General features: G+C 47.4%; 1 protein-coding gene across 2 annotated transcripts in view; it reads right to left on the bottom strand.

The window, feature by feature from the left end:
- The window catches only part of OTOF (otoferlin), an 87939-nt gene extending 74662 nt beyond the window's left edge, over positions 1-13277 (bottom strand). For both annotated transcript variants that reach the window (XM_027555885.1, XM_027555886.1), the window contains exon 1: positions 13199-13277. In XM_027555885.1, the coding sequence (XP_027411686.1) occupies positions 13199-13277 (79 nt within the window). The remainder of the gene's footprint in view (positions 1-13198) is intronic.
- Positions 13278-16475: the final 3198 nt, after the last annotated feature.

The following is a 16475-nucleotide window of genomic DNA, read 5'->3' as shown; positions in this document are numbered from 1 at the left end:
AACTGAAAAGAAAAATCTCAACGACAAACCCCAAGGCAGCCGGGAGAGGAGAGGGAAGCATGAAGGATGGTACCTGAGCCTCTTTTAATTTTTCCCGCAGGCAATACGCAACACAAATTGAGAATCAGGTGAGCATATCTGTGCATTGGGGCTCCCCCAAGGACCTGCTGCTTGGAATAATCAAAGGCCTTTTCATCCTGGAAGATGGTAATGAAGCCTGGATATGGCTGTGTTCAAGGGATTCCTGGAGTGAAACTGAGCAACCCAGCCAGAGGTGAGGGCGGGTGGGAGGGACAGTGCAAGATGCTATCAGGGTTCAAACATGCCTGAAGCCACCAGGGTTCAAACCTTCCACTGCTTGTCTATTTCCTACAGCCTCATTGGAAAAGACATAAAATACCATGAAATCAGCCACTGCACAATTTAAACATCAGGACTCTGTTTCGAAAAGCAGTAAAACCTCATTGCCTTAGGCTCCGGGGATTTAAATGTGGTTGAATATTGTCAAACAGGATGAGCTAAATTTTGCCTCTAGATATTAAAAAAAAAGTTTCTGGAAAAAAAATCAAATCAATGGTACAGAACAGTGTAAAGGACAACTTATTAAGAAAACAGAATGTCATTAAGCAGTTTTGGAAACTCACTTTTTAGGAGGATTTGTACAGGGGCAGCGATCATGCCGGTGGTCCTTTTCTATTCACTAGAGCAGAGCCCCTTTCCAAGTTATCAGTGGGGATTACTCACTCATTTCAAGTTCATTTCCACTTCACGTCTATTCAATACCAGTCTTATTGACATTTCAGCTCCATTTTAAATGACTTTCAGACAAAACCATTGAAAATCCCAATATGCAATCACCATTGTTGCCACCGAGATCAAGAATAAGGCTTGAGAGAAAGGATATGGCTGTTCCCTACAGGTGAGAGGCTTTTGTGGATAGAATGAGCAGGAGATTAGATGGGGAAAATTGAACAGCATCCTTCATTCCTTTGGAGGCTTATGGGATAGAGCTGAGCTCTTTGGTTTGAAATAAAATCCTCCTTGAGTCAATACATGAAGTTTGAATAGCAGACTCTGTGATCACACTGTAATGAGTGTCATGACATCAGATATATCCAAATAGAGCGGACCAGGAGTCCAAAGCTTAATCCAAGTAAGTTGTATATCATTTGACATTTGGAAATATCCATGCTGCCACTACTATCCTAAATGAGATTCTTGTCTCGTCATGCGGGATGGAGCACTAGCTTTCATGCAATGTGACTTAAGGGTGCGAAACATCCCATCTGTACCAAACAGCCCTCTCTTCCAGTTTACCTTGCTAGAGCAGACCTTGAGAATAGGCAGGCATGTAGCGACTGGGCTGTGAGCTGGTGTATGTTCACTCATTCTCGCATGCAAAAGGGTCTTCTATTTCTGCTGAAAGCACAGTCATTTGGCCATGGAGGAGGGTGGGCCAGGTGTTTCACAAAGATAATTAGAATCAGGATGTGATCTGAAGAACCTTATTACTATCTAAAGGTGAGGATAGGTTGGGCATGTAAAAGGCTACTATATAAGGCAAAATTTGGTTGCTGGCATGCAAAAAGGTGAAAATAAATTGAGAACACAGGAGAAAGAAAAATGACTTCAACTTAGCAGGTCAAGGGGCAGAAGTAAGGGGAGAAGTATGGGTAGAAGTATGGGCAGTTAACACTGGAAGGTCAGATGGAATGTAGAAATTCAGAGAGATTGAGGGAAAGGGAGAGAGAATGGACTCAGGCAGAGAACAGAGTGAGCAAAGGTTTGAATGGTTGAAGCAGACAATGGAGCCGGAAGGAGCGGGATGCAGGACAAGAGATAGTGATGGTGAAGGGAAGAATGAAAAGGCTCTCCCCTCAGGGAGCAGCCCCCCAAAGGAAGACCTGGAGTGAAGGGGGGTGTCCTGGGATCCTGAGAGGGCCTGAGGTTGGGGGCAGTGGACCATTAAGGGGAAAGAGAATGTCCTGAGGACAAGCTTCAGGGACATGGCAGTTTTGCCCAGGACCTAGCCCTCTGGGCCGTGTCAGCACCTGACATTATTCTTTTCCCTGTGAGAGCTGAGAAGAAGGGCAAAGCACTCTGCTTGTGACTGAGACCTGCCACTCCCATTTCTTTGCATTGTTTCAAATTAGCCAGACCATGCTCAAAATTCTCCAAGCCAGGCTTCAGCAATATGTGAACCGTGAACTTCCTGATGTTCAAGCTGGTTTTAGAAAAGGCAGAGGAACCAGAGATCAAATTGCCAACATCCGCTGGATCATAGAAAAAGCAAGAGAGTTCCAGAAAAACATCTATTTCTGCTTTATTGACTATGCCAAAGCCTTTGACTGTGTGGATCACAATAAACTGTGGAAAATTCTTCAAGAGATGGGAATACCAGACCACCTGATCTGCCTCTTGAGAAATTTGTATGCAGGTCAGGAAGCAACAGTTAGAACTGGACATGGAACAACAGACTGGTTCCAAATAGGAAAAGGAGGATGTCAAGGCTGTATATTGTCACCCTGTTTATTTAACTTATATGCAGAGTACATCATGAGAAACGCTGGACTGGAAGAAACACAAGCTGGAATCAAGATTGCCGAGAGAAATATCAATAACCTCAGAGATGCAGATGACACGACCCTTATGGTAGAAAATGAAGAGGAACTCAAAAGCTTCTTGATGAAAGTGAAAGTGGAGAGTGAAAAAGTTGGCTTAAAGCTCAACATTCAGAAAACGAAGATCATGGCATCCGGTCCCATCACTTCATGGGAAATAGATGGGGAAATAGTGGAAACAGTGTCAGACTTTATTTTTCTGGGCTCCAAAATCACTACAGATGGTGACTGCAGCCATGAAATTAAAAGACGCTTACTCCTTGGAAGGAAAGTTATGACCAACCTAGATAGCATGTTCAAAAGCAGAGACATTACTTTGCCAACAAAGGTCCATCTAGTCAAGGCTATGGTTTTTCCGGTGGTCATGTATGGATGTGAGAGTTGGACTGTGAAGAAGGCTGAGCGCCGAAGAATTGATGCTTTTGAACTGTGGTGTTGGAGAAGACTCTTGAGAGTCCCTTGGACTGCAAGGAGAGCCAACCAGTCCATTCTGAAGGAGATCAGCCCTGGGATTTCTTTGGAAGGAATGATGCTAAAGCTGAAACTCCAGTACTTTGGCCACCTCATGAGAAGAGTTGACTCATTGGAAAAGACTCTGATTCTGGGAGGGATTGGGGGCAGGAGGAGAAGGGGACGACAGAGGATGAGATGGCTGGATGGCATCACTGACTCGATGGACATGAGCCTGAGTGAACTCTGGGAGTTGGTGATGGACAGGGAGGCCCGGCGTGCTGCGATTCATGGGGTCGCAAAGAGTCGGACACGACTGAGCGACTGATCTGATCTGATCTGATCTGATCACCGTCTGCTCTGCCTGGTATGGACTGTATGGAGGGTGGCCTGGCCCCATTCCCCATCACGTTGCTATGATGGCCCCAGAATCTTCTCTCCCCCTGTTCCCCCACAGCAACTCAGGAGGGGTGGCACTGCTATTTTCATTCCCCCCAGTTCCAGTCAGCCTGTTCCTTTTCAAAGGCTAGCTACTTCTATGACTGTGGGGAGGCAGGGCCCTGTGTGCAGAAAAAGAGCCAAGTCTGGCCCAGGTTCCGGGCCATGTACTGAGGCTCATGCTGGAGCTGGCCTGGAGCTGGCTACTTCACCCCTGGGGTCTCAGAATCATCATCTCTAATGTGCCTGACTCTTTGTGACCCCATGGACTGTAGACGGCTGCGTTCCTCTGTCCATAGGACTTCCCAGGCAAGAATACTGGAACAGGTTGCCATTTCCTCCTCTAGGGGATCTTCCTGACCCAGGGATTGAACCCACCTCTCTTGTGCCTCCTGAACTGGCAGGTGGATTCTTTACCACTGTGCCACCTGGGAAGCCCATTATCTCTAAACTGGGGGCAATTAACCTGGACAACCCTACATCCTGGAACCACTGTGAGGGTCAGCAAGATTGTTTGTGTGAAAGTCTGAGTAAAGCATCAAGTCCCTTACAAGCACAAGGGGCCATGGGATGGTAGGCTCGTGGGCCAGGCTCCCTGAGTTCAAAGCCCGGCTCTAACACTTGCTGGCCGTATGCCCTGAATAAGTTAACCCGTCTTTGTCTAAGTTTCCTCATCCATGAAATGGAGAACATGATAGTGCTTACACGCGTAGTACATAGCTCATTACCCAATTAAAAGATGGCTATTTCTGCTAAAGAGTCCTGCTTTTTCCTTTGACATTTAAGTTGTGTCTTAAATATAAAAATGGTTTCCTCTATTATGAATCACATTTTGTAGCTTATTTTTAGTAGTATGTAATCAGGAGCAATTTTACACCTCATCTTACGTAATATTTTTCAAAGTCTAGGTATTTTAGGTATGATTAGCTCTTTTTTTAAACAAGGTAAAATTTACGTTCACAGATTCTTTTAAAAAATTATTTATTTTTAATTGAAGGATAATTGCTTTACAGTATTGCATTCACAGATCTTAAGTGCACAACTCAATAAGTTTTGATAAATGCATATACTTTTGCACTCACCATATAATCAAGACACATTGATCAAGAACATTTCCAATTCTCAAGACATTCCTTCCCTGCGCTGCCCCCCTACCCCCACTCCATCAATCTCTACCCCTCATAGGTAAACCACTGCTCTGATTTCTAACTTTTGATTTTAAACTTTTATAAATGGTATCATACAAAATGTACTTTTGTGTGTCTGACTTCTTGCAGTCAATGTAATACTTTTGTGATTCACCCAAAATGCAGTTTTGTGGTTGCATATATCTTAATTCATTCAATTTTATTGTTGAGCAATTTCTGTAGTATGAATAGATTATAATTTGTTTATCCATTTTCTTGTTCATACTTTCGGGAATGCTTTCAATGTCATGAAATGTTGTGAGTAAAGATGCTGTGAACATTCTTGCCAAAGTATTTTTGTGCAACTATCATTTTATTTCTCTTGGGGAAATATCTAATAGCAGAATCACTGGGTTATAGCATATGTTTATGTTTAACTTTGGAAGAAATTGCCAAACAGATTATACTATTTTATAATAGTGATTATACTATTTTATAATCCCATCCACAATGTAAAAAAATGTAATTGTTCTGTATCCTCACCAACATTTGGTTATTGTCAGACTTTTACATTTTAGTGCATGTCAAGTTGTAATTGATTTTGGTTTTTGAGTTTAATTTTTCCAGTGACTGATGACGATCACATTTCACTGTGTTTATTGGCTGTTTCTATATCCATATCATAAGCAAGGCAAGGTTGTCCACTTTTATTCAACATTGGTACTACAGTTCTAGCCAGTCATTATTTTTACAATGCTAAACCAACCTTGCATTCCTGGGATAAAGCTCACTTGTCACGATGTGCTATCTCTTTTGTATAGTGCTACTCAACTCACTAATATTTTGTTAAGTATTTTTACATCTTTGTTCATGAAGGATATTGGGCTCTAATTTTCTATTCGTACAAAATCTTTATCAGATTTTGGTATCAAAAATGAGTTACAAAGTGTTTGTTCTTCTCTATTTTCTGAGAGTTTGTGTAAGATTAGCATTATTTTTTCTTTAAGTATTTTTTAGAATTTACCAGTGAAGCTATCCAGACCTGAAGTCTTCTTTATGGAAGAGCAGTTTACACCACCACCATCAACATCATTATTATCCTTGTTATACAAAGTTGATGTCTTTAATAGGTACTGGACTTTTTTGTGTCAATGTTGGTCAGTTATTTTCCAAGGGGTTTGTCTCTTTCATCTGAGTTGTAGAAATTTATTGAGATAACATTATTCATAATATTCCCTCATTTTCCTTTTAATGTAATTATATCCCCTCTTTCCTTTTTAATATTGGTAGTTTGTGTTTTCTTGTTTTTTTTTCTTGCTCAATCTTGCTATGCTGCTGCTGCTAAGTCGCTTCAGTCGCGTCCGACTCTGTGCGACCCCAGAGACGGCAGCCCACCAGGCTCCCCCGTCCCTGGGATTCTCCAGGCAAGAACACTGGAGTGGGTTGCCATTTCCTTCTCCAATGCATGAAAGTGAAAAATGAAGTCACTCAGTCGTGTCTGACTCTTCGCGACCCCATGGACTGCAGCCTACCAGGCTCCTCCGTCCTATTTTATTATTTTTTTAAAAAAAACTCTGTTATTTTTCTGTGTTGTTTGTCTTCTATTTCTTCTTTTTATTATCCGTGGGTTTAATCATTTAGATTGCATTTTTATTTATTGAAACATAATTCACAAACCATAGAGTTCACTCACTGAAAGTGTACAAATCAGTGAGTTTTGTATACTTACAAGGTTGTGCAACCTTCATCACTAATTCTCGAATATTTTCATCACCCCAAAAGAAACCCCATATTCATTAACAATCACTTCCCTTCATCCTCTTTCCAGCCCCTGGCAACAACTAATCCATTTTCTTTCTTTATATATTTTTTCTATTCTGACCTTTTCATACAAATGGAATCCTATGATATATGGTCTTTTGAGCCTGGCTTACTACACTTAGCATAATGTTTTTATTCTTGGGTTTAATTTGCTTTTCTTTTAGTAGTTTCTTAAGTCAGGAACCTAAATCATTGATTGTATGTATTTTTCTTTTCTACTGTAAGTATTTAAAGCTATAAATGTTGATGCGTTGTATTTTCATTAACCTCCAGTTAGAGATGTCATAACTTTGCTTTTGTTTTCTCTTTGGCCACAGGTTATTTAGAAGGGTATTATTTAATTTCTGAATATTTGGAACTTTTAAAGATCTCTTATGTATTTTATTTCTAATTGAATGCCAGTGGGGTCAGAAAATCTACTCTGTAAGATGTTGGTCTTTTTAAATATATTGTGACTTTAATTACCTAGTATATGGCCTGTTTTGATAAGTACTCGGTGTACCTATGAGAAGAATGTGTATTTTTTCAGCTTGGGAGTGAAAGGTTCTAGAAATGTCAGTTAGGTCAAGGTGCTTGTTGATGCTGTCAAAACTTCCATGTCTCTAAGGACTTTATTGTTCAGTCGTTTCTGATTCTCTCCTGTAATAACACTTCTTCACCTATGAGGAACACATTCTATTAAACTTTATAATGACAACCGATGGTGCAGTAGAATGAAGAAATTCTATTGAAAAAAAATTTCCAGGAAAGTAGCTATTCCTTCAGTTCCTTAAATAGTGTGTGCTCTCCAAAGATCACCAGCAACTCAGAGAGCCAGGTTTGGGTTCTGTAGAGTCCCTGGGGTTCCCGCAGGGAAGGTTGTCCCTTCCTTTGCCCCATTTCTCAGTTAGATGGAGGCCTCATCTACCTCTTACCCTTTGTTTTCCGCAAATCTTACTCAAATATAGTTTCTTACCTCCACTTATTTATTTCCCCTTCCCTCACCCTATTAACACCCAGGGACTCAGTGGTAACTCAGGCTTAGGTCAGGGATCCACCTGAGAGGCAGGGGCAGGGCAGGGATTGTAAACCCCATCCCTCTGGCTCAGAGGGATGTACCTGTACTTCCTTGCAGGTGCTGCCTCACACTGATTCTTCTGTGTGACTGATGGCTCTGATTCCCATTTTTTTCAGACCCAGGCACTAAGGTAGAGAGAGTGTGGTGTTTCCCCTTGCGCCTAGGACAGAACCAGCTACACACTCAGCAACTGGTGCCTCTTAGGTTCTCCCTTTCTGTTACAGATGGAAGAGGCTGAGGTCTCAGTGACCCACAAGCTGTGCAGAGTACCTTCCCTGTGTCAGGCACTGGGAAGATAATGAAGCATAATGGAAAGGTGACTCTTTTTATATCCTTAAATGGGGTAAAACTGTTAAAACTGCAGTCCTGACTTTTTGTTAAACCTTGGCTTTTTAAAAAAGCCATTGAGTGAAAACTGACCTCCAGTTAAGTTGATGAGCCTGTTTGCTTAGAAATATAAAATAAAATAGAAGCAATGACTGTTGAGCCAACCTCTTGGGGGTAGATCAGTCCAGGCAGCAAAGAGGTAAGAGGCTAAAGGTAGAAATGATCACGTGGTATTCTCTGTCTCAGGAGCCCTTTCTGGAACTGTCAATGGAGGAAACAGATCACTGACTGGTGCTGCTTGGCTCGGGGCCTCAGTATCCCCTGCTGCTAACTGCTTGGCTTCTCCTGCTGCACCTATAAGTTGTACTGCTTCCCTGTCTCTCCTGTTTGGGGTCTGTTCTGTGCATTGTGCTGGCCCCAGGGAACCTGGTGAGGTACCTGCACTGTAGGAGCCCACCAGGATGGTGATGGCTCCAGGTGTTTTCACCCCATCATCTTCATGTCTGGCAGAATTTGGGGTGTCAACAATGGGCAGGAGTCCAAAGGACAACTCCTGTCCCACCAATCCTTGGGTCCATGGGGTCCCCAGGGTCACAGTCTACTCTCTTTCTCTCTATATAGAAGGTTGTAGCATGAGGGGCCCTGGAATAATTAGCATAATCCTTACGTTGCACAGCAATTTAGTTCGTAGAGCCTTTCATGTATATCAACTTTCTCATTTGATCCCACAGCAGTCCCGTAAGAACCAAGCATATCTCACCGTCTCCTAGACCTTACCATCTGGATTCCCAACCACTGGATTCCAACCCCTTTCCTGGGTATACAGGGTACCGAGTTAAATTTCTGACTTCCCGGGGGACATGCTCACTAGAATGACTTGCAGGCAAGCTCATCCTCTTTGTGTGCCCCAAACCTGCTCTTCCTTGCATGCTCCATTGATGGCCTCACTGTCCACCTAGGTACTCAGTATGGAATCCAGAGGCACACTGGCCCTGCCTTCTTGCTTACCGACAACCCCAGAGCTGCCCCCTCTCTGAACCAATGCCACCCCTTCTCTCCAAACCCACAGCCCCCTGTTGAGGTGCAACCCTCTGCCTGTGCCACTGCCCCTCCCTCGGCTTCTGACCTCCAGAGTGTGCCTCCCCAAATCAGATCTCCCCACCCCATTCTCCTGCCAAGAGCCTCGGTGACTCCCACTCACAAGGCAAAGTTCAGACTCCAGGGTGTGATGCTGAAACCCTCTGTGTTTGAGTCCAGCCTCCCCTCCACCCACTCCCAGCCCAGGCCCTGCCAGCATGCAGTGTTCCCCAAGCCCTTGACACAGTTCCACACCATTATGTCTGTACTGACAGTAGCCCCTCTGCCTGCACTGGGGCCTTTTGTGAGTGTTATTTCTGCCAACATACTATCCTTGCTCAAGGGTGTTTAGATATCAGCCCACCCCCTGCTCAGCAAATCTCCTCCCTGGGCCTGTGTGCTTTTCCAGCTTCAAGTCATTGACTCACTCTCTTAGGGAGGCTTCGGGAGCTCCTGGTCTGAGTGGGCTTCCCTCGCCCCATGCTGCCTGGCACCTGTCACTCCCTTTCCAGAACACTGATCACACTCACAGTGACCTGTACAATGGCTGTCTTCCCCTTGAGGGCAAGGATCATGTCTGTCTCATTGACTGCCGTCACCCCATTGCCTGGAATAGCACTTAGCTCATAATTGGTTCTCAATGAATATTATTACCTGGATGAATGAAAGGAGTGAACAAATGACTAAACACTTGACTTACAAAACACATTAAAATATAGCTTTTAATGAACTGGGAAAGAGTTTATGACATCAATGAGACAATTAGAAACTTGATCACTGACTGAATACTTGATAATACTAAAGAATTATTGTTATTTTTGTGAATGATATGTGGGGTTTTTTAGCCCTTGATTTTTATATCTATATACTGACTATTTACAGAGGAAATAGTGTGGTGTTGGGATTTACTTTCAAATAATTTGGAGGGTGGGAGTAGGAAGGGGTACAGATGAAACAAGGTTGTCCATGAGTTGATAGCTGTTAAGACTGCATGGGGAGAACTTGAGGGCAATTGTACTATTTTCCTTACTGTTGTATTTATTTGAGATTTTCCATTCTAAAAAGTTAATAATGAAAAAAAAAGATTGGACCCAGGGATGGGAGTAGGTGGAAGGGATATAGCTTTTTTGTTATCAGTAAAGGTGGATAAGATAACCAAGACTTGGCAGTTCAGGGAAATTATTTGCAAGTCTGATCTTGAGCACATTTCCTTCCAGCAGCATTTTTGCTGAGGGCCGTTTATAGTAGAGGCCAATTTTATGGTCGTTTCAACATCATAAAATGATCTCCTCCTCATCAGGGCATAAGAGGCCTGGGCAGTATCCAGTATGCTCTGCTGTTCTCCGAGGTCTGCACTGGTTTGGTCTGGCTGGGTCGGCGTAGGGGGGCATTTATCACCAAGGGCTTTTGGCAGAGAAGATCCTGCCACCCACATGTGAGTGCTGTGAAGAGTGGAGGAGGTAGGCACACATCCCTCAGGAGACCCGCAGAGGCATGGAGCCATGTCCACAGCCAGCTGTGCACTGCTGCTGCTGCTAAGTCGCTTCAGGCATATCTGACTCTGTGTGATCCCATAGACGGCAGCCCACCAGGCTCCCCCGTCCCTGGGATTCTCCAGGCAAGAACACTGGAGTGGGTTGCCATTTCCTTCTCCAATGCATGAAAGTGAAAAGTGAAATTGAAGTCACTCAGTCACGTCCGACTCTTAGCAACCCCATGGACAGCAGCCTACCAGGCTCTTCCATCCATGGGATTTTCCAGGCAAGAGTACTGGAGTGGGGTGCCATTGTCTTCTCCAGCAACCTGATGAGATGAGTTTTATTATCATGCCCATTTTACTGATGAGGAAACTGAGGTTCAGAGAGGTTAAGTCTGGAGCAGGACCCAGGTGGGACCCAGGGGGCTTTTGACCCTATATCTAGAGATTTCTCTACCAGAGTCCCATAGAGCTCTTTCCTTGGTGTCCTAGAGGGCACAGCACAGAAAGTCAAGCTGTATTTCAACCAGTTTGTGTACCAGGGCCATACATAACTCACCTGGTGCTCCCTTATACCACTTGGCCTTGAGCTTTACTCAAGGGATCTGGGGAGCTCAGGGCCAGCACCTCCCTCTTACTGTTCACTGTCTTCTCATTTCTCCCTGCCGGGCACTTGCCTGGACACCAGTGGTTGTGTGCAGGGGGTGTTGTGGAACAGTCTAGAGTGAGTCAGTTTCCTCTGAATTATAGTTAGTGTCGGTCTATGGGGGCATTTATAGTCAACTGCTGGCAGCAGCAGGTGAATGACTGGGGCATCTCTGTTTGTTGCAGTGGATTTATTCTGGAAACCTGCCCTCTGTCTGTTCCTGCTGCCCTAACCCCCCTCCTCGGGAGCTCTACCTACCACTGCCCACTCCAGAGGCAGAGCTCAGAAGTGGACCCTCCACTCAGTCCAGAAGGTACAGGTTGCAAATAGGCTAGTTTCTGAGGCAAGGACTGGCCCCACTGCCCAAAGAAAAAGGTGAACATCAGACAGACAAGGTGCTCACCCCCAGCTCACCAGAAGGGATAAAGAGGCCTTGAGGGCAGAGAACTAGGGCTGGGGGTGAGGACTTGTGGATTGGGCCCACCATGCCTCGGTGCCTCCACCAAGGATACACGGATCTCTCTACGCCTTGGTTTCTCTGCCTGCAAATGGGACTGGTGTGTGCAGCCTGGACTATCCTGCCATAGCAGCAATATTGCAACCTGTAGCTAAAGGCCAAAATACTGTGCTCTGTCCAACACAGGGACCCTTGAGAGGACATGCTTGCTTTTTCTAAAGGCAGCACCAGCGGCAGGTGGCACGTGGAGATCTAGGGCGCTGCAGAGAAAGCAGTCTGGGGGAGTGCGGGGAGCAACAGGCAGCCAGGCCCTGTTCCTCTCCCTCCTGTCAGCAGGGACACCACAGCCCCTCTACCTCTGCCTGTCCCTACGAGAGCAGGCCTCAGGACAACCCAGGGCCTGGTGCCCAGAGCTGGCCTAACCAAGGGGGTGATATGGATGCCCCAGGGGCTGCTGGAGACCTCCTGGGAAGGCTGCCCCATGGTCTCCCCTCTCCCTCCTGACACAGGTGCAGACGTGTGTCCAGCCTGGGCCCTGATGCTCATTCTGCTCTTTAGTCTGGTGGCTTTGTTTAGCTCCTCCTCTGCTCACCCACCCTGTCCCCACCCTCAGGCCCCTCTCCAGGGTAGGAAGGGCCATGTCTAATGAGGAGCACCTGGCTTTCAGTCAAAGGCTGCCAGAGATGCTCCTGGCCCAGGAGGCTGGGCTGTGGCCCAAGGGCCAAGACCGGGACTCCTGGTCTTCAGGGACTGCCCACTGTCCCCAGAGTGAAGGCCGCCTTGCCGCGTCTGCTCTGCTCATACCTACTCTGGGATTCAGGCTCACGGAGCCTCGGTCTGTTCCCATGTTCCAGCTCCTCTCCTGACCTTGGGCATCCTGTCACTTCTGTCTGCTGTGTCCTTACCTCTTCACCTTACTCCTTCCTGCTGTTCCCTTGGGTTTCAGCTGTGGTGTCACCTCCTCCTGGAAGCCTTCCCTGACTACCTTGCCCCCAGCCTGCGTCAGGGTGCTGCTTCTGTAGCTTGCATGCTACTTTTGTCCCCATCCTCATCGTACCACGCACCTCTCCTATTATCTGTCCCCTGGTCCTCCTGTCTCACTGGATGTGGGCTCGTCGAGGGCCAGGCCTGGGTCATGCCCAGCCCCCAGCTGTGGCACAGAGGTCATAGTAAATGGTGACTGGATGCTAGGGGGCTAGGAAGAGAAGTGACAGTGAGAGAGGCTCGTGGGGCTCAAAGGATCCCTGACCACAGACAGACCTAGAAGAAGCCAACAGTATCTCCATCATGCTGGTTTCTAGGAGCCTGGGTCTTCCAGGCTGGGACCCCACCTCCACTCTGTGGCCAAGGAAACCAGCCTGCAGGAGGGAGAGAGAGAGGAGGAGGGGGCCCAGGGTCCCTGAGCCTGGGGGATGGGGTTCTTGCTTTTGCCTCCCCAGGACCTCCTGTAGGCCAAGGACTCTAAAATCCTCTGGCTGGCACATTGGCCAGTGCAGGGAGAGACATACACGCAGATACTGAAACAGGGGGACCATGATTTTCGAGAAATCATAATGGCTAGCCTGGCAAGGGGCAGATGGCTGCCCGTGAGAAGCTTTGTTGCCCCAAGCGTGCTAGAAGTTTTCCAATCCCTCCTTCCCTCTCTGCTGTATCCCATCTGCCCAGAGCTGGGGGTCCCCATAAGATGGGGGCTTCCCTACCTCGGAAAGTCACTTTGGCGATCCGGTCACCCTTGCCCCGCAGCTCGGAGACTGTCTTGAGGTGGACGAGCAGGGCCATGCTGGTGCGGGGAGCCCCGGCACCGCCAGGAGGGAGCAGCTGGGGAAGGAGCGAGCTCTGTGGATGGAGCACTCAGCACACTCACGCCTCCCTCCTCTCTGCCGCCTCCTCTCCCTCCGATGCTGCCCACAGAGACCAAGGCAACCAGGCCCAGCGGCTCCCTCCAGCGACTCACAGAGACTCATAGCCCTGCCAGCTCCCGCCCCTCCAAGTTGTCAGCCCAGCGTGTGTGTATCTGTGTGTGTGTGTGTGTGTGTGTGTCTCCTGTGCGCCTGAGTGCAGCCTAGCAGTGCAGACAGTCTGAATTCATTATTCAGCAGCTGCCTGCTCCCAGATAAAGCTCTGCTCAGCTTCAGGTGTCTTCTCACAGCTCCTGGAGCGGGGCTGCCAGCCCACCCCTCCACAGGGCCTGCCAGGCCAGCTCTCCTGCCACCAGGAGTGGGCAGAAGGGAGTGGGCATGAGGGGGTAGGCTGGGGTGGGGCGGCACCCCCTCCCGTGGAGGAGAGGGAACCTGATGACCTTTGTGCACCGGAAGCTAGGCTGTTGCACAGTTTCAGGGTGATCCTCGCTGTCCCTCCACCAGTCAAGTTGGCCAGCAAGGCTGCTGCTGCCCACCAGGCTTAGGGGGCCTGGATGGGGCAGGCCTGGTTGTTTGGGGGGTGGGGTGGTCACACTGTGCTAGGTAGAAATCCCAGCCAACGGCCCTGCCTCTGGAAAACCAGCATCTACCAGGCAGCATCCAGGCTGTGCCTGCTGGCTGGACCCTCAGAAAAGTGTTAGTCATTCAGTCATGTCTCACTCTTTGTGACCCCATGGTCTGTATGCCACCAGACACCTCTGTCATGGAATTCTCCAGGCAAGAATACTGAGTGAGTTGCCATTTCCTTCTCCAGGGGATCGTCCCGACCCAGGGATCGAATCCAGGTCTCCTGCATTACCATCTGAGCCATCAGGGAAACCCTAAGAGGAAAGGCGAATGCTTTCCTCCTTCTGCTTTCATGGAGGTTATGACCCCAAGAGGCCAGTCCTGACCCCTTGGAATCTGGGAGGGTGGAAGTGGTACTTTTGGGGAGCCCAGGAGCCAGGCTCAGCGTGATTGGAGATGCCTGACTGTGAAGGCCTCCGAGGCTTATGTTTTACTAAAGGCAATGCTTTAGGTCCCAGGCACTAACCCCACGCTGTCCTACAGCCAAGGGTGGCAAGATGTGCTGGGGAAGAACTGTCAGCTCCCAGGGGTGGGGGAAGGGGTGTCTGCAGCAGAATTTCTAAGGACCAAAGGAGAACTGGCCCTCCTTTCTTCTAGCAGCACACCCAGGAGGGGCTCAGGGGGACAGGGACACTGGAGGCTGGAATCCCTGAGCCTGGAGCCTTTGCAGGGCCAGCTGCACCCTTGCTCTTAGATTTGCTGTGCATGGAATGCCCTGCTGCACCCTTAGCTTCTCGGCTAGACTCAGCTGGAAGTGTCTCTGCAGCTGCACGGCACCTGAGCTGGGTCGGTCCTTGTCTGTGATGCCCCTACCCCCTCTCATCCACTGCTTCGTTGGGCTGCTCCACTTACCTCCCCCGACCCCCGAGCTAGGAGACCCTGGACCGCTGCCCCTGTGCAGCCTTAGAGGCTTGCACAGTCTCCTGAGGATGGTAGGCTATTCAGTGACTGTTGACAGGATAAAACAGTGATCGTGGTGACCTAACTGAACAGTCAAAAGGTTAAAAACAAAGAAATATTAAATTCTTACAGCATGTGACAAGAGGTTACTCCCTTCGAATTCTACAGTCCAAGTGACCTGTAGGATGTCGCAAGAGCTTCCTTCCTTCTAGGTGTTTCCCTCCTGTTCTATCTTATTTTTTCTATTTCTTTGTGTTCTAATTCCTTCTCTCTCTTCCATTCCTCAAATTCTTCTCCTTTCTCACTTTTATCCAGTCATATTGAGTTAAAAATATTTTAGAATATTGTATTTATGCAATAAAAGTGAATGTCTAATTAAATAGATGTTGAATGTCTCTTTTTTTAAAAAAGTAAATTCACTAGCATGTTCCAGCCCTAAGGCTAACAGGTGATCTTTGTAAGGTTTGTAGGTGCATTACAGGGGAAAAAGGTCCATCCTCTCCCTAGGCCCTCTGGAGGTTCTCAAGAAGGGGCTGAGTTTCATGAGGCCTCCTATAGATCTGTGCATCTTTAGGAAAAAGTCCTTGAACTTGCCCTAAGCAAGGCCTGGAGCCTTGTTGAATTCCAGTTTCCATATCTATAAAGCTGTAGCAATTCCACCTGGTCAGAACAGAGTACCTGTCAGCTGAGCCACTGACCCTTCTGATACCTAAGCCAGAGCCCACTTTTTAATTTCTACTCTCCTGACTATTACCCATTGGGCTGACTGTTAGTTCCCTGATAGCTCAGTTGATAAAGAATCTGCCTGCAATGCAGGAGACTCCAGTTCGATTCCTGGGTTGGGAAGATCTGCTGGAGAAGGGATAGGCTACCCACTCCAGTATTCCTGGGCTTCCCTTGTGGTTCAGCTGGTAAAGAATCCACCTGCAATGTGGGAAACCTGGGTTCAATCCCTGGGTTGGGAAGATCCCCTGGAGAAGGGAAAGGCTACCCACTCCAGTATTCTGGCCTGGAGAATTCCAGGGACTGTAGAGTCCATGGGGTGGCAAAGAGTTGGACATGACTGAGTGACTTGCGCTTTCACTTTCTAGTATAAAGTTGTTCAGTGAACATGTTCTGAACTCCTAGTGCCAGGTGTGGGGTTTCAGACGTGCATATGATATGGTACTGGCCCTCAAGCAAAAGAAGAGAACATAGACACACAGAACCCAGGGCAAAGGGTCCACGGGCAGAATCAGCTCAGAAGCTGTGAATCGAGGTGGGGACTGGGCACTGGACCTTGTCTGGGGGTGGGGGTCATTAGGACCACCTTCCTGGAGTGTGACACCTTGAATTAATTGCTGTTCTTTTACAACTTTCACGAATGTTGCTCTTATCATAGCCTACGTTCTGCATGGAGAATTTAGAAATCAACATATGTGGTTTCATTTTGGAGGATGGGTGGAGACTCTTCCACCTCCTTTGCAACCATTCATTCCTTTCAGCTCCTTTTTCTCCCTGGGCCCCAGGTTTCCTGCTCTTGGACCTCTTGGAAGCCTGGGGCCCCCAGTTCCATTGTCATTGGTCCCAGAGGGCCTTCTGAGGATTCTGG

Source organism: Bos indicus x Bos taurus, chromosome 11 (genome assembly GCF_003369695.1).
Source record: "Bos indicus x Bos taurus breed Angus x Brahman F1 hybrid chromosome 11, Bos_hybrid_MaternalHap_v2.0, whole genome shotgun sequence".
NCBI lineage: Eukaryota > Metazoa > Chordata > Mammalia > Artiodactyla > Bovidae > Bos > Bos indicus x Bos taurus.
Note: the sequence above shows the minus strand (reverse complement) of the source record. Positions and strands in the feature narration are given on the sequence as shown.